This window comes from Moschus berezovskii, chromosome 13 (assembly GCF_049115385.1).
Source record: "Moschus berezovskii isolate FMDL1 chromosome 13, NW_MosBer_1.0, whole genome shotgun sequence".
Lineage (NCBI taxonomy): Eukaryota > Metazoa > Chordata > Mammalia > Artiodactyla > Moschidae > Moschus > Moschus berezovskii.
The window spans coordinates 66,343,962-66,362,893 of NC_142472.1; the positions used below are offsets into that span (position 1 = coordinate 66,343,962).

General features: G+C 41.0%; 1 protein-coding gene across 1 annotated transcript in view; it reads right to left on the bottom strand.

The window, feature by feature from the left end:
• FAM124A (family with sequence similarity 124 member A) overlaps positions 1-18,932 on the bottom strand; it is a 130,391-nt gene that overhangs the window by 69,115 nt on the left and 42,344 nt on the right. The window contains exon 3 of the mRNA XM_088842734.1: positions 9,167-9,900. Coding sequence (XP_088698860.1) covers positions 9,167-9,900 — 734 coding nt within the window. The remainder of the gene's footprint in view (positions 1-9,166; positions 9,901-18,932) is intronic.

Genomic DNA, 18,932 nt, shown 5'->3' on the forward strand with positions numbered 1-18,932 from the left:
GGCAGCTACATGTAAAGGACTCTTTTGTTGACCATGATGGCTACTTCATTTCTTCTAAGGGATTCCTGCCACACAAAAGAGTCCGAAATGCAGTACTTGGATGCAATCTTAAAAACGACAGAATGATTTCTGTTCATTTCCAAGGCAAACCATTCAATATTACAGTAATCCAAGCCTATGCCCCAACCAGTAATGCTGAAGAAGCCGAAGTTGAACGGTTCTATGAAGACCTACAAGACCTTTTAGAACTAACACCCAAAAAAGATGTCCTTTTCATTATAGGGGACTGGAATGCAAAAGTAGGAAGTCAAGAAACACCTGGAGTAACAGGCAAATTTGGCCTTGGAGCACGGAATGAAGCAGGGCAAAGGCTAATAGAGTTTTGCCAAGAGAACGCACTGGTCATAGAAAACACCCTCTTTCAACAACACAAGAGAAGACTCTACACATGGACATCACCAGATGGTCAACACCGAAATCAAGTTGATTATATTCTTTGCAGCCAAAGATGGAGAAGCTCTATACAGTTAGCAAAAACAAGACCAGGAGCTGACTGTGGCTCAGATCATGAACTCCTTATTGCCAAATTCAGACTTAAATTGAAGAAAGTAGGGAAAACCACTAGACCACTCAGATATGACCTAAATCAAATTCCTTATGATTATACAGTAGAAGTGAGAAATAGATTTAAGGGACTAGATCTGATAGATAAGAGTGCCTGATGAACTCTGGACTGAGGTTCGTGACATTGTACAGGAGACAGGGATAAAGACCATCCCCATGGAAAAGAAATGCAAAAAAGCAAAATGGCTGTCTGAGGAGGCCTTACAAATAGCTGTGAAAAGAAGAGAAGCGAAAAGCAAAGGAGAAAAGGAAAGATATAAGTATCTGAATGCAGAGTTCCAAAGAATAGCAAGGAGAGATAAGAAAGCCTTCCTCAGCGATCAATGCAAAGAAATGGAGGAAAACAACAGAATAAGAAAAACAAGAGATCTCTTCAAGGAAATTAGAGATTCCAAGGGAACTTTTCATGCAAAGATGGGCTCGATAAAGGACAGAAATGGTATGGACCTAACAGAAGCAGAAGATATTAAGAAGAGGTGGCAAGAATACATAGAAGAACTGTACAAAAAAGATCTTCACGACCAAGATAATCACGATAACGTGATCACTGACCTAGAGCCAGACATCTTGGAATGTGAAGTCAAATGGGCCTTAAAAAGCATCACTATGAACAAAGCTAGTGGAGGTGATGGAATTCCAATTGAGCTATTTCAAATCTTGAAAGATGATGCTGTGAAAGTGCTGCACTCAATATGCCAGCAAATTTGGAAAACTCAGCAATGGCCACAGGACTGGAAAAGGTCAGTTTTCATTCCAGTCCCAAAGAAAGGCAATGCCAAAGAATGCTCAAACTACCGCACAACTGCACTCATCTCCCACGCTAGTAAAGTCATGCTCAAAATTCTCCAAGCCAGGCTTCAGCAATATGTGAACCGTGAACTCCCAGATGTTCAAGCAGGTTTTAGAAAAGGCAGAGGCACCAGAGATCAAATTGCCAACATCCACTGGATCATGGAGAAAACAAGAGAGTTCCAGAAAAACATCTATTTCTGCTTCATTGACTATGCCAAAGCCTTTGACTGTGTGGATCACAATAAACTGTGGAAAATTCTGAAAGAAATGGGAATCCCAGACCACCTGACCTGCCTCTTGAGAAACCTGTAGGCAGGTCAGGAAGCAACAGTTAGAACTGTACATGGAACAACAGACTGGTTCCAAATAGGAAAAGGAGTACATCAAGGTTGTATATTGTCACCCTGCTTATTTAACTTATATGCAGAGTACATCATGAGGAACGCTGGGCTGGAAGAAGCACAAGCTGGAATCAAGATTGCTGGGAGAAAATCAATAACCTCAGATATGCAGATGACACCATCCTTCTGGCAGAAAGTGAAGAGGAACTAAAAAGCCTCTTGATTAAAGTGAAAGAGGAGAGTGAAAAGATTGGCTTGAAGCTCAACATTCAGAAAACAAAGATCATGGCATCTGGTCCCATCACTTCATGGGAAATAGATGGGGTAACAGTGGAAATAGTGTCAGACTTTATTTTGGGGGCTCCAAAATCACTGCAGATGCTATTGCAGCCATGAAATTAAAAGACGCTTACTCAGAAAACAAAGATCATGGCATCTGTTCCCATCACTTCATGGGAAATAGATGGAAAAACAGTGGAAACAGTGTCAGACTTTATTTTTTGGGGCTCCAAAATCACTGCAGATGCTGATTGCAGCCATGAAATTAAAAGACGCTTACTCCTTGGAAGGAAAGTTATGACCAACCTTGATAGTATATTAAAAAGCAGAGACATTACTTTGCCAACAAAGGTCCATCTAGTCAAGGCTATGGTTTTTCCAGTGGTCATGTATGGATGTGAGAGTTGGACTGTGAAGAAAGCTGAGCGCTGAAGAATTGATGCTTTTGAACTGTGGTGCTGGAGAAGACTCTTGAGAGTCCCTTGGACTGCAAGGAGATCCAACCAGTCCATTCTAAAGGGGATCAATCCTGGCTGTTCATTGGAAGGACTGATGCTAAAGCTGAAACTTCAATACTTTGGCCACCTCATGCGACGAGCTGACTTACTGGAAAAGACTCTGATGCTGGGAAAGTTTGGGGGTGGGAGGAGAAGGGGACGACAGAGACTGAGATGGCTGAATGGCATCACCAACTCGATGGACATGAGTTTGAGTGAACTCAGGGATTTGGTGATGGACAGGGAGGCCTGGCGTGCTGTGATTCATGGGGTTGCAAAGAGCCGGACATGACTGAGCGACTGAACTGAACATGTAAAGGAATGAAATTAGAACACTTCCTAACACTATACACAAAAATAAACACAAAATGGATTAAAGACATAAATGTAAGACCTAAATATAAAACTGTTAGAGGAAACAGAGACACTCTTTGACAGGAATTGCAGCAAGATCTTCTGGGATTCACTTCCTAGATGGACCTAGAGATTGTCATACAGAGGGAAGGCAGAAAGAGAAAGTCAAAGGTCATATAATATTACTTATATGTGGAATCTAGAAAAACGGTACCGGCGAACTTATCAGCAAACCAGAAACAGAGTCAGAAATGCAGAAAACAAACTTACAGGTTACTAGGGTGAGAGAGGGGGTGGAATGAATCAGGAGATTGGGACTGACATATATACACTGCTATATATAAACTAGATAACTCACAAGCGCCTACTGTATAGGACAGGGAACTCAATGCTCTGCGTGCGTGCTAAGTCGCTTTGATCGTGTCCAACTCTTTGCAACCCCATGGACTGAAGCCCACCAGGTTCCTCAGTCCGTGGGATTTTCCAGGCAAGAATACTGGAGTTGGTTACCATGCCCTCCTCCACGGGATCTTCCCGACCCAGGGATTGAACCCGTGTCTCTTTTGTCTCTTGCATTGGCGGGCACGTTCTTTACCACTAGTGACACCTGGGAAGCCCACTCAATGCTCTGTGGTGACCTAAGTGAAAAGGAAATCCAAAAGCAAAGTGGATATATGTAGATGAATAACTGATTCACTTTGCTGTTCAGCAGAAACTAATGCAACAGCGTAAAGAAACTATAAAAAGATAAAAGTGAATTTTACAAAAAATAATTCCAAATTCTTAAAAGAGGTGAATAGCTCCCAGAAACAAACCTCTCAGCTTTCCTCCTTCAGAGGAATTAAACACTGAAGGGGGGCTCTGAAATATGGATTGTCAAGTCAAGGGGGCAGGATGAAGAAATGAAATGCAACCTATATTTTAAGAAAGCAACTAAAAACTACCCAACCAAGATTGTCTTCAATGTATAACTGCACTCAAGTGAACAAAAGCATGTGTGTTGAAAATGAAATTTTGGGAAGCATACTGTTAAGGAGAGTGTGAATAAAAAAAGGTGCTCTCTCCACTGGGTCCCTCCTCCCACAACCAAAACATCTTAATTTGCTAAAGACCGAACCATATAAATTTTTACTTTTAAAAGGAACTTAAAAGAGTTGGACTGACTTCTCTGGTGGTTCAGAAAGTAAAGAATCTGCCTGTAATGTGGGAGACCTGGGTTCGATCCCTGGGTTAGGAAGACCCCGGAAGAAGGGAATGGCAATCCACTTCATTATTCTTGTCTGGAGAATTCCATGTACAGAGGAGCCTGATGGGCTATAGTCCATTGAAGTCAGAAAGAGTTGGACACGATGGAGCGACTCACACACACACACACAAAGAGGTGGGCAGGTGTATCAAACTAGAGCAGAGAGCTTCTTTCTACAGTGATGCAGTAACAGTAAACTATTCAAACAGCCATAATCACGAACTGTGAGAGGGGACCATTATTCATTTCTGCCCACATTAATTTAACTCTTTGACATATTGCCATTTTGGACAAAAGCCCAAATTCCTGAAAGCCCCATGATACTAATCTTTTTCTCTTACTCTTTTCATACTTGGATGCTCTAAATTCAAAAGCCTGTACCCATACAGATTGTATGGCTGTTTAAATCTGTGACTTTTCTTTGAAATATTCTTTTAATGGTTTCTTTGAGTGGATTTCAGGCCAAGCTTTCTTATTCTTTTATATTATTACAGGGATTGGTGGGGGGGGGAAGTATTCTAAATAACGCAAAAAGGAAAAATTCCCTCAGAAACAATCACATTCATTTTGGACTTTTAGTATAAACAAAGTCCTTTCATTTTTACTTATGCAAATGCATTGTGTTTTGCATAAAGAATTGGCAGTCTTCAAATACAGAAGAAAACTTTTCTCACATTTCAAAAGAGATTATAAAACTGATACAGAAATACAAAGGATCATAAAAGAGTAGTATAAGCAACTATATGCCAATAAAATGGTCAACCTAGAATAAGTGGGCAAATTTCCCGAAACTGAATAGGAAAAACTAAAAAATTTGAACACATCGACCACAAGTATTGAAACTGTGATGAAAAAAATCCCACTGACTAAAAGTCCAGGACCAGATGGCTTCACAGGCAGATTCTATCAAACATTTAGAGAAGAGTTAACACCCATCCTATTCTGAAAAATTGCAAAGGAAGGAACACTCCCAAACTTATTCTGTGAGGCCACCATCACCCTACCAAAACCAAACACAGATACCACAAAAAAGAAAATTATAGGCCAACATTACCGATGAACATGGACACAAAAATCCTCAACAAGATAACTAACAAAATGAATCCAACAATATAGTAAAAGGGTAACACACCATGAAAAACTGGGTTTTATCCCAGGGATGCAAGGAGTTTTCAATATTCACAAATCAGCATGATACACCACATTAACAGCCTGGAGAATAAAGACATATGATCATCTCAACAGATGCAGAAAAAGCTCCTGACAAAATTCAATGCCCATTTATGTTAAAATCTCTCCAGAAAGTGGGCATAGAGGAAGACTATCTCAACATAATAAAGACAAAATATGACAAACCCACAGCTAACATCATACTCAAACATGAAAAACTGAAAGCATTTCCTCTATGTTCAGGAACAAGACAAGGATGTCCAGTCTCACCACTTTTATTCAATGCAGTTTTGGCAGTCAGAGAAGAAAAAGAAAAGGAATCCAAATTGGAAAAAAGAAGTAAACTTTCAGTGTTTGCAGATGACATGATACTACACACAGAAAATCCTAAAAATGCTACCAGAAAACTACTGGAGCTCATACATGAATTTTGTAGAGTTGTAGGATCCAAAATTAATACACAGAAATCTCCTGCATTCCTATACATCAACAACAAAAGATCAGGAAGAGAAATTAAGGAAACAATTCCGATTTACCATTGCATCAAAAATAATAAAACACCCAGGAATAAACCTACCTACAGAGGCAAAAGACCTGTACTCCAGAAACTATAAGATGCTGATGGAAGATGACACAAAGCTATACCGTGTTCTTACATTGGAAGTATCAATATTGTCAAAATGACTATACTGCCCAAGGTAGTCTACAGATTCAATGCAATCTCTATCAAATTATCAAAGGCAGTTTTTTTTTTTGCAGCTCTAGAATAATAAAATCTTAACATTCATATGGAAACACAAAAGACCATGAGGAACAAAAGCAATCTTGAGAAAGAAAACCAGAGCTGGGGAATCAGGCTCCCTGACTTCAGACTATACTACCAAGCTACAGACTATACTACCAGTGCAAGACAGACTTATAGATCAATGGAACTGGATAAAAAGCCCAGAATTAACCCCCTGCACCTTTGGTCAATTAATCTATGACAAAGAAGTCAAGAACGTACAATGAAACACAGTCTTCAATCAGTGGCGCTGGGAGAATGGACAGCCGCACGTAAAAGAATAAAAGTAGAACACTAGCACCACACACAGAAAAGTGTCAAAATGGATTAAAGACCTAAATGTAAGACCAGATTCTGTAAAACCCTTCGAGAAAAACATAGGCAGAGTACTCTCTGACATAAATCGCAGCAAGATCTTCTTCTATCCATAGCCTACAGAAGTGAAAATAAAAACAAAAATAAACAAATGGGACCTAACTAAACTTAAAAGCTTTTGCACAGCAAAGGAAACCATAAACGAAAAGACAACCCAAAGAATGGAGAAACTATTTGCAAATGGCGCAACCAACAAAAGATTAACCTCTAAAATATATAAACAGCTCATGTAGTTCAGTATCAAAAACACAAACAACCCAATCAAAAAATAGGCACAAGATCTAAATAGACATTTCTCCAAAGACAACATAAAGATAGCCAAAAAAAAAAAAAAACCCATGAAAAGATGTTCAACATCACTAATTATTAGGGAAATGCAAATCAAAACTACAATGAAGTATCACTTCACACTGGTCAGAATGGCCAGCATCAAAAAATCTACAAACAATAAATGCTGGAGAGGGTGTGGAGAAAAAGGAACTCTCCTACACTCTTGGTAGGAATGTAAATTGGTACAATCATTATGAAGATCCACACTGAGGTTCCTTAAAAAACAAACAGAAATACCATGTGATCCAGCAATCCCATTCCTAAGCATATATCTGGAGAAAACCATAATTCAAAAAGAATACGTATACCCCAGTGTTCATTGCAGCACTCCTTAATAGCCTAAGCATGGAAGCAACCACTGACAAATAAATGGATAAAGAAGATATGGCACATATGTACAATGGAATATCAGTCATAAAAAAGATTAAAATAATGCCACTTGCAGCAACATGGATGGACCTAGAGATTAACATACTAAGTGAAATATGTCAAAGACAAATATAATATCACTTATATATAGAATCTTAAAAATTATAGAAATAAACTTATTTAAAAAACAGAAGCAGATGTACAGACTTCAAAAACAAACTTATGGTTATCAAAGGGGGAAAGGTGGAGGGCAAAGGGTAAACTGGAAGGCTGGGATTAACATACATATAAACTATATATAAAATAGACAATCAACAAGGACCTGTTGTACAGCACAAGGAATTCCACTTAATACTCCATAATAACCTTATGAAAAAAGAATCTGAAAAAGAATAGATATATGTATAACTGAAACACTTTGCTGTATACCTGAAACGAACACAACACTGTAAATCACCTATACTCCAATATAAAATAAAAATTAAATAGCGTTTAGTTCAGTGAATAATAAAGCAATATTATATCTTATTTGCATAATTCAAAGAGAAATATGAAAATTACCTATTTCCTTTAAATCATAAATATTTCAAGGTGACTTTTTTGACTTGAGCAATGTGGCCTAGCTATAGGTTGAACCAGGTATCTGACATGTGCCAAATTCTCACTTCATTTTGCAATATGTGGATTATACTTCTGATGTTTAATGCTAAAACCAACAGAAAGTATGAAACTTTACCTGTGATTCAAGTAAATATAATCAGCCAGCACCTTTCAAGACAACGTCGCCTAACTTGCTATCAGCTTTCTCCTCTCAGGTAGCCGTTTGTGAAAACCGAGATGCGAAAGGCAGAGGCATTTCAGAAAGATGTATATGTCTGGAACTGATTTACCTGTTATTAGTAATTCTAGAAAGCCTGGGTCTTGAAAGCATGTATCAGGTAGGGCATATATAGGACATTGTTAAATCTATATGCTCAATTTTGAATTCAAGAGTGTAACTTAATGATTTCTAAAGAGTTGGGATAATCGCTGGAAGGATGGGAAGAGAAAGTGAAAGAAAAGTGAAAGTGAAGTCGCTCAGTCATCTCTGACTCTTTGCGATCCCATGGACTGTAGTCTACCAGGCTTCTCTGTCCATGGGATTTTCCAGGCAAGAGTACCGGAGTGGGTTGCCATTTCCTTCTCCAGGGGATCTTCCTGACCCAGGGATCGAACCCAGGTCTCCTGCAATGCAGGCAGACGCTTTACCCTCTGAGCCACCAGGGAAGCCCTGGCAGGAGAAAGGGGTCCAGTAACTGAACCAAGACAGTAAACACAGAAGCAACAGAAGAGCCTGCTGCCTCCATTTCCTTCTATGTTATTTACTCCCCTCTTCCCAAGCTTAATGAAACCAGAAGCCACAAAGACACCGCAGTACTCCTCAAAACACCTAGAAGTCATTTCCCAGTAATCACTGAATTTTAACAACATAATGCCCAGTAGCAGAAGGGTGAAGGGTAGAAAGTAGGGGAGGCACCAGAGCAAAGAAGAAAACATATTTTCTCTATTGAATGTCAACATATTTTACAATTGTCACGGATGACTTTTCCTGAAATTCCTTTGTGAAAATGAAGAATTCATTGGTAAAAACCTCCTACTTGTGAAGGAGTAGACTAAATAATCTTTAATAGCAAATTCTCTGGGATATCAGCTCATTCAAGATCCCCTGGAACCACAAGCATTTAGTGGATGGATGCTCGTTACAGGTAGTGACACTAGAGGAATCAGCTATTGCTGGCACGGGGCACATGACCTTGGCAGCAAAGTGGAAACTGTTAAATTAGAGTATGGACACCTTGATTTGGTCTTCAAGCCAGAAAGAGGGTCACTGATTCCTCCTTTTTCTTAACTCCTTGTTTTGTAACAGGTACGTGCTAGGGTTTCAGGAAAAGCCATTTCACTTGTTTCTCTGTTATCATCAAGGGGAGACAGACACAGGCAGACAGACGGACATTCCCCCAGGTACCTGCAGAAGGATCTTGTTGCCATCATGGTCCTCCGTCTGCCAGCGCCCCTCACTGATGGGGCTGCAAGGGTTGGGCAAGAGCGGCACCAGCTCGCCGATGTCCCTGACCCGGAACTCCAGCACGGAGGAGTCTGTGGGGACCGGGGTCTGGTCACAGGGCAGTCTCTTGAGGGAGAACTGGATGTCCACGTCCAGATTGGAAAAAATAGGAAAGATGCAGAAGTCCGCTTTCTTCTGGCTGGGGCTCCGCCTGAGGATCAGCTCGTAGAACTTGAGGATGTCGGCGTAGTTGTCATGGCGACAGTAGATGGTGAAGCGCACGATCTCCTTGCCGTAGTGCACCGGCCGGATGGCCCAGAGCGGCGTCCCCGGGGCCAGCGTGAAGAAGTCCTGGCTGCAGGGCAGGTAGGGCAGGAACCTGCCGGGCACGCGCTCCGTGTGGTGGTGGCGCCAGGGCGGCCGCTGCAGCGTGCGGTGCAGCTGCAGGATCGGCTCCTCGCCGTATTCCTCCTGCAGGAAGAGCACCACCGCCAGCGCCGGCTGGGCCGCCTTGGGGACCCTCCTCCGCCGGCGGCACGCCCGCCTTTCCGAGACCCTGAACAGCGGGAGGTCCGGGTGGATCCACGCCAAGACCTTGTCGATGGCCTCCTGCAGGGGGCGGGATTCCCCTGGGTCCGCGATGATGTGGATGCTGACCAGGAAAGGGTCCTGCGCCTCCTCCGTGGAGTATTCACCTAGCGACACACAGAAAGAAACCCCAAAGAAAGCACGGTGACTACTTCATGAAGGTGGCCCGCGATGACAGGCAAGGTCTTGGCAGAAACAGAAGCTCCATTTGAACTGACACCTTGATCGTATGAAATTCTGAACCCAAGTTCAGGTGCAAATAGGAGTGTTGGGGCACCCAGCTGCCTGCCAATGCAGGAGACATAAGAGATTGGGGTTCCATCCCTGGGTCGGGAAGATCCCTGGAGGAAGGAATGGCAACCCACTCCAGTATTCTTTCCTGGAGACTCCCATGGACAGAGGAGCCTGGTGGCCTACAGTCCATACAATGGCAAAGAGCTGGACACACGACTGAAGGGACATAGCTGGGCATACACAACAGCAGCCCCAAACTCAAGAACTATTACTGGTTCCCAAACTGCCTGGTATTAGGACGACCTTGGTGTGGTACTGCACCAGGTTGAACCTATCTTCCATTGAACAATACAGTCAAGTCTCCACGCATTTGGAAAGGATACCAGGGCCCTTAGGGAAGAGTTGTACATTAAGCATTAGGTGTAAAACATTTGCTTCCCAGGTGGTGCTAGCAATAAGGAACCTGCCTGCCAACGCAGGAGACATAAGAGACATGGGTTCGATCCCTGGGTTGGGAAGATCCATTTACACCATTTAGAACTTCCCAGGGTTACTGGAGTGCCTTCCCCCACAAATGTTCCCTATACTGCTGCACTCCGTTGGTTTGCTTATTTCTTTGGTTTATTCATCACTTTGTTCATTCATTTAACATTTATGGAACCCTTTATTCACCAGGTACTTCCTCTAGTGGACACACCAAGCCCTGGCTGGTGAGGCATCCTGCTAACTGTCGTGCTGGTGGGGTGGCCAGGTGGTGATCGTCTTGCTGCTGGAGACAGAGGGAAGAACAATCTGGGGGGACGGGGTGAACCCCGTGTTCTGTCAGAGCTTCCTGGGCCTGTGGTTGGGGGTGGGGTGAGGCATAGTTGGACCACCACTGCCCGCGTCATGCTGTCTTTTGGACCCCTCCTTGGGCCACATCCACCCAGAGGCCCACACATCCCGAGTGGGTCAGTCCCCTTCCCTGTGTCCTCTGGCAGAACATCGGATTCCAAGTGCGAAGCTGACTGTTTACCTTGGCAACCTTCTCCCATGGGGTGAAAAGTTTGCCGGCCACAGTACTTAAGGAATGTTTACCATATTTTATCAGATAATCTGATAAAAACCTTGTTCTTATTCATAGTGGCTCTCTTTTAAGTTGTATGACCATCCAAGGGAAATCAAGGAAAATTTAAGTCTACAGTGACTTGGAGGGCAAGATTCATCTAGCACCTAGACCTGTCTCGCCACATACATGTCTCACAATGTCCACTAGGGTATTAGGCACAGGGCTATCATGCCATTGGTAATGTTTGTGAAGAATGATGTCCTTGTAGGAACCATCGTTTCAATTGGTTCACAGGATGAAAGGTGATTGTTTGGTAGTTAAATAAGACATTTCAGGTGGGTTGACAGGTACATTTCATCACAGGCACCTATGATAACACGGTCTTAATTTTGCTGGAGCAAAACCTGTCTGAATTTTCATTGGAACACTGACTCTTAAATCTCTCACTTGGGAATATTTGTGTGTGTGAGCTCAGTCGTGTCCAACTCTTTGTGACCCCATGGGCTGTAGCCCGCCAGGTCCCTCTGTCCATGGAATTTTCCAGGCAAGAATACTGGACTGGGTTGCCATTTCCTTCTCCAGGGAATCTTGCCAGCCCAGGGATTGAACCTGCGTCTCCTGCATTGGCAGGTGGATTCTTTACCACTGAGCCACCAAGTGGTGATGGTGGTGATTTATTCACTTAGTCATGTCGGACTCTTGCAACCCCATGGACTACAGTCCACCAGGCTCCTCTGTCCATGGAATGTTCCAGGCAAGAATACTGGAGCGGGTTGCCATTTCCTTCTTCAGGGGATCTTCCCAGCCCAGAAACTGAACCTGCTTCTTCTGCATTGGCAGGTGGGTTCTTTACCACTGCACCGCTTGGGAAACCCATTTTGGGAACATTTGGCTCAGTCTGTCGTCGTCTCTTTCTCCTTCACTCATTCATCCACATGTTTCTTGAGCAGTCACTACGTACCAGCCACTGGGAGACAAGGAAGCTGGCACCATGACTACTACACAGTCCATTAACATAGACTCTGGCATGACTAGTGCCCCTTTAGAGTATATGACCTGCACAGCCACAGGCAGCGGCCATAAAGAACCATGAGCCATAAATGAGACCCTCGTAACTTAGCTCGGAAACACCGACATAAAGATTAAAATTCCATCTGACATAAATCTATAGGAAATACGGTACAGGAGCATCTTCCACACGGGAAGATTCTAAAGTCACAATGACATAAACATTTACTATAGATGATCTACCACTGAAAGTCCCTTGAATTTCCAAGATGGAACTGGAAGGTCCTGACTTGAAACAAGACCACACAGCCAGATAGATGTTCCTTTGGTTGACTGGTAAATTGCCGGGAGCCAGCGAGGGAAATCCTACCTGTGGCAAAGGTCAACTGGGGAAGAGGCCTGACGGGCAAAGGCTAATCAGGGCTCGAGGAACCCCCTGGACTTACCTGAGCATCTACCCCAAAGAAAACTGGAGTCTGACTGCTTTACTATCTTACGCCTCTTACCAAGTCCTCTAATACTTACAGGGGCTTCCCCCCAACCACCTTTCTCTGAAAACATTAATTCAGAGCTGTAGTTTAAAAGTTCTCCTCGGCTTAATAGGAGTGTTCCAATCCAAGCCCCTCTGATAGCTTTCTAACTTGCATGACAAGTTTGTCCGGGCTCCTACAACTATGAGTGTGACTGTTTATAGCCTCCCAGCCATGCAAGGACAGAAAGCCTAATATTCTAAAATACAGGAACCTGTTGAAGAAGTTAAAATCATTAGAATAGTACTAGAAAAGATTTCATGGTTGAATCAATGCTTGCTGCAGTTTCCTCTATCTATTGTATCCTTGGAAATATATTAATCCTTTGATTTAACCACATCAGATCTTAAGTTAATAAATTCCTTTCTTGCAGCTCACTACACCGGTGCCTTATAGGAATGTAACTTTGTTATGTGTCTACCACCTAACTTTAGGAAAGTCACCTTAAAAGAAAAGTCTTTTACTTGCTAACTAACCTATTGTCAGGAGAGAGGGCCATAAAACTGTTAGCAGGCCCCCTGGCCAGAAGATGATGTAAATCACCTAAAACTTTTATCACACAAAAATAAGCCCTGATCCTGATAAGGGTCAAGACTGCTGACCCCACGTGATTTTGGTGTGAATCTATACCTCCCTTTCTCTGTTTCTTATGCGCATAACTTAGGGTATAAAAGCAGCACTGGAAAATAAAGTTTTGGGCCTTGCTCACTGAAGCTTGGTCTCCCCGTGTCGTTCTTTCTCTTTTTCCATCCTTTTCTCTATTCTCCTTTTTCTGGTTGAGATCCTTGGAGTGCTGGGCCCTCTGAGTTTACTTATCTGCCTGGGCTTCTAAGACCCACTCGAGGGGGTGCCCTGGTGGGGTGCCTCAAGTGATTCGAGAGGGCGCCTGCGGCCTACGTAAACAGAGCAAGCCCCGTGCTGGGGTTTTATTGGTTTCCAGCGTAAACCAAGGAATCATCAGCCCCTGTCTCTCTCTCTCTCTCTCTGACGCCGACGCCGTTCATCCCGAGGATACCCTGGGTCATATCGGGGCTGGACCCCGATAAGTGGCGCCCGAACCAGGCTTCCGAGGGTAAGTCTCCCCCATTGTCCAGTTTTCGGGACGGCTAAGGATCCCACTTAGGGTTTCCGGAACCCCCCTGCATAAGATAGGTAGGGTGAGTAAAAGTGGAAGGGTTTACACTTTCTTTAAGAGACTAAAACTTCAGACACGGGTAACAGTAAGTCAAAAGGATGACAACTCTTTATACGAGTCATTTTATAACTATTAAAGAAAAGAGGAATTAAGGTCAAAAAAGCTAAATTACTGCACTGTTAATTTAGATACCTGGAAAAAGGTGAGAAAACAGCTAAAAATTTACTATACTCAGCAGGGTCCAGAAAAAGTGCCCACCAATACCTTTTATTTATGGAATATAATCAGAGATGCTTTAGATCCTGCCCATGAATCTAAACGACCACCCATTAAAAAAGGTAGTGGAAATAAAGAGGCTATACCTAGTTATCAAGCCACCAAGAACACCAATAGTCATTCAGAAAGCGGGGATGAAAAAGAACAGGTTTCACCCTCTGCTCCTCCTCAAGATGAGGAAGATTTAGATAAGATAATAGATCAATACCATTCTGATGAGGATGAATACCTTTTAGCTATTGATACTCCTAAAAGCTTAAAAAAAAAAAAAAAATCCTCAAATAAACTGTCCTCAAAATCTAAACATCAGAAAGGCTCTCCAAAACTAGAGACCAAATATGTGGGACATTCTCGTCCCCCTTTGCCTCCCCCCCCTTATAGGGGCGAGAGACCACCGCTGGAAGTTCCCCAGAGAAGAGTTCTCTCTAGCCCCGGAGATGAGTTTGATCCACACCTTGAGAGGCTTTTACAAGATCTTAGGGCTATTAATGCCACTATGGAGGACATGGGGGCCTTACAGCCAGGGCTCCCCTCCCCAGTAGCTGTTCCAGAGGGATATAATACAATTGTAATTGATTTACAAGACTGCTTTTTCACTATTCCCTTAAACGCCATGGATAAAAAGCGATTTGCTTTTAGCCTGCCGTCAGAAAATTTTAAACAGCCCTATTTGAGGTTTCAATAAAAAGTGTTACCTCAGGAAATAAAAAAATATAGCCCCACCTTATGTCAAAAATTTGTTAATACCGCTATACAAGATATTAGGGCTAAATATGAGCAGGTATATATGATTCATTATATGGATGATATTTTAATAGCTCATCCAGATAGAGCTCATTTACAAACTGTCCTCCAAGAGTTAACTCAGGCGTTATCAGCTAGAGGCTTAAAAATTGCCCCGGAAAAAATTCAAACCAACCCACCCATAACTTATTTAGGAAGGATTATACATTCAGAAACAGTGACTCATGCCCCACTACAATTAAGAAAAGATCATCTTGTTACTCTTAATGACTTTCAAAGACTTTTAGGTGATATTAACTGGATTCAGCCTTACTTGAAATTAACCACTGCTGAGCTAAAACCTCTCTTTAATATTTTGCGCGGGGATCCCGACCCAGCTTCAAAAAGGCAATTAACTACTGAGGCTCAAGAAGCCTTGCTTACAGTGAAAAACGCCCTATCTAATAGTTATGTAAAACAAATAGATTTAGCAGCCACTTGGCAATTCTTTTGCTTAGCTACCCCCATTGCACCTAGGGGAGTCTTATGGCAAAACGGCCCCTTACAATGGGTCCATCTTCCTGCTCAAGCAAAAAAGATAGTGGCTTCTAATCCGGGGCTGATAGCTACTTTGATATTAAAAGGAAGAAGGCGGAGCATTGAACTATTTGGTAAAGAGCCATCAGAGATTGCAATTCCATATAACAAAGAACAGCTTGATGCTCTTTTAATGTTTGATGAAGATTGGCAAATTGCTATAGGAAACTATTTCGGTCAAATTTTACATCATTTACCCTCACATGTTTTGTTAAATTTTATATCTAGACACCCGGTTATCTTCCCTGTTAGATGCAGACAACTCCCCATTCCAGGCGCTCACCTAGCCTTTACTGACGGGTCAGCTAATGGCAGAGCCTCTATAGTTACAAAAAATCAACATAAGGTTCTGCAAACACAGGAGACTTCAGCTCAAAGAGCTGAACTCACAGCTGTTATAGAAGCCTTTGTCATGTTTGCAGAAGAAGATTTCAACCTTTTTTCTGACTCATTATGTAGTCAGATTATTCCCACATATTGAGACTGCAGTTCTGCCTGAAAATAAAACCACAATATTTCATTTACTAACCAAATTACAGCAACAAATTTGGAAGCGAAACCGACCATTTTTTATTGGCCACATTCGAGCTCATTCTGGGCTGCCTGGCCCTTTAAATGCTTTCAATGATTTGGCAGATGCATTGACCAAGATTACAGTGGCCTCTGCTTTTGAAGAGGCCCAAACTTCTCACTCACTGCACCATCAAAATGCTATGGCTTTAAGATATCATTTTAAGATTCCTCGAGAATCTGCTTGGGAGATTGTTCGTTCTTGTTCACATTGTCCCACTACTACAAATAGTTTGCATATGAGAGTTAACCCTCGCGGTCTCAAACCTAATATACTTTGACAGACATGGCCCAGAACATATTACGCAGGGAATGTTGGCAAAAATTGATAAATTTGGGGCCGATGAAGACCGAATGCAGTTAAAATTGGGTTTCTAAAAAAGTACTCGAGGTACTCAGGGGCCAGCTTGCCTGCCAATGGACCAGACCCAGCGGCCGCAACTGGGACACTTTTGTCCCTGGTCTCCTCCTGATGCAGACAACTGGCCAGAGTGCCCCGACCTGTAAGGAACAAGAGACTTTAAAGTCTGTCTGTCTGGATTTATGTATGTCTCAGTGTGTGTCTTTTGTTTTTTGTTTCTTGTTTATTTTACAATATTGCTGAAGCTATGAGCTCTAATTTAATTGGCCTAAAAAATAAATAAATAAGCGCTTACAAATCAGACAATTCTAAGTACAAAAAAAATTAACCTGAGTTTCAGAGTCACGTGAACTGATAAATAGTCAATATTAAATATCTAGTATTAATGTTTGCTTGCTAATCCAATATAGACATGTCTAAGAGTCATTAACATTAAGCATATTTTCATTGTACCTAGGTTTATTATAAGTTAAATATTGTTATATTGTTATATCTGTCATAAGTTTGTTGGCAAAAAAGGTACCTCTAGTTAAAAAAAAAAAGTAAATGAGATGAGTTTTTTAGATAAACCCTATTAAGATTAAAAATGTCTGTCTAAAACAGTTTCTCTAAATTTTGGTAACCTGAATTTCTAAGGTTGTGCTAAATTAAGTAACAAAAGTTTATTGACTAGCTAGGTCATTTCCAAATAAAATAAGATTCTGAAACATTCACTGCTGAATACTAACTTACAAAAAAACTAAAGATTTTAGACTATTAATAAATAATGTTTGATGCCATCCTGAGATGTTCGCTAAAATTTTTTTAAGTTATCACTGATATTTATGTTCACCAATCTATAGAATGCTAATATAAAGGTAAATTCTTGGTTGCTTAAGGGAAGTAAGATATATGTGTTTAGTAAAGAAGGTATGAAGAATGAAGTTACATTTTATGAAGGAAAAAGGTAGTAGGTCTGACTTACAGTTGGCTGTTCCAGGATAGGGAAAAAAATGGGTACAAAAAGGTTTTGTGGAAAGTGGACCCCAAGGAAAGAGTTTTGTGTATAAATAAACGTTTTCTTGAGATTTTAAACTTGCATTTGACAATAGATTTAAGTTTTATGGTCTGTTCCATATTTTCCTCTGAAATCCTATATTGTTACTATGGCTGAGTGAATAGCTATTATTTCATAGTGACCTATAATCCCATCTGACTGAATGCTCTAAACCTTTCTGATATTTGTTGACAAAACTTTCTAAATCAATCTGATGTAGCACTTTTGGCTTCTAGCTAACTTTGGGATGCTTCAGAGGGCCCCTGAAACATCCCAAAGCGACATATTAGAGTAATTGGGTTCAACTTCCATGATTAAATTACATAGAAAGTATTGTCAAGTAAATAATAAATCTCGGCTATATTGTATGGTAGATGTTACTAATACAGATATCCTAGAAACAATTTATACATAAATTCTGATATATTCAGGTAAAATGTTGCCATAATTCTGATTACTATCTTAAAGTGTTATCACAGCACTAACCAAGTTTCTTGTAAAAATTCTTCCTCTTCCAGAAGATTTATGGAAAGGACTTTAGGATAAATATAAGTTTCTGAACTGGGTAAAAAATTAAAAGATTCTAGTGGAAAACCTAATCACTGTAAAAAGGTTAACAAAAGGACCAAATGAACTGGCAAATATGCTTATAACTTTTATGGTTTCTGAAAAATTACTGGTTTGAATCTGTGTTTTCCAGATCTTAGGAAACCTTCCCCTCAAACTAATTATGATTTAACAGTAATTTGGTAAAATGGTATTTATTAAACAAATTAAAGCATTTAACATTTTTATCTGACCCCTTCAGAGACTGGAAACTCTTAGGCTTCCAGTAACTTTATCAGATAAATTAGAAAGGTTATCTCACTAAAAAATAAAGGGAGGAATTCACTTAGATCTGTTAGGCGAAATCTGTGATAAGCCTTTGGGATGATTTTGCTAGCCCTGAAAGGTTTTATTTTAAAGTTAAGTTTGAGACTCCATAAAAGTTTCAGCAAAAAAAAAAAAAAAAAGTCTATGGTTATATAAATAATCAGGTCAAGTTTATTGAGAACAGATCTATTTTGTAAACAAGTCTTAATTTGGTTATATTTGATAAAAATGAGAGTAAAAAAAAAAAAAACCAAAAAAGATGTTTCAATGAATGTTGAATTCAAGTTTGTTAACGGAAGTCTGTATCTACTAAGACTCATTTCCTGAATAGATCTTTGCTGTTATGTGATATTAATATAAAATTTAATTGAATTCTTAAAGAACACCCTAAGTTTGTTTCTGAAGCTTATCTCAGTAAATTACTTCATCTTTGGATGAAGATCAGATGCCTCATGACCTGCAACCAGGACTGAAAAAAAAAAAAAAAAAGACATAATTTAAGGGACTGTCTCCAACCTGGATGGAAGGACTTTTTTCAGAAGAAACTACACTGCACCAGGATGAGAAGACGATGACACCAGAGGTAGACAGCTTGCCCAAGACGCTGGACCTGATTCGTATGATCATTTATAATGTTTTCCTGACTTCTTAGACCTCTAATATTAAGTTTTGTAAATTGATAAATTAAGTTTCTAGTTTTGTTAATTAAGGTCTAGTGTTTACTAAGACTCACTGCTGAGACAGTTCG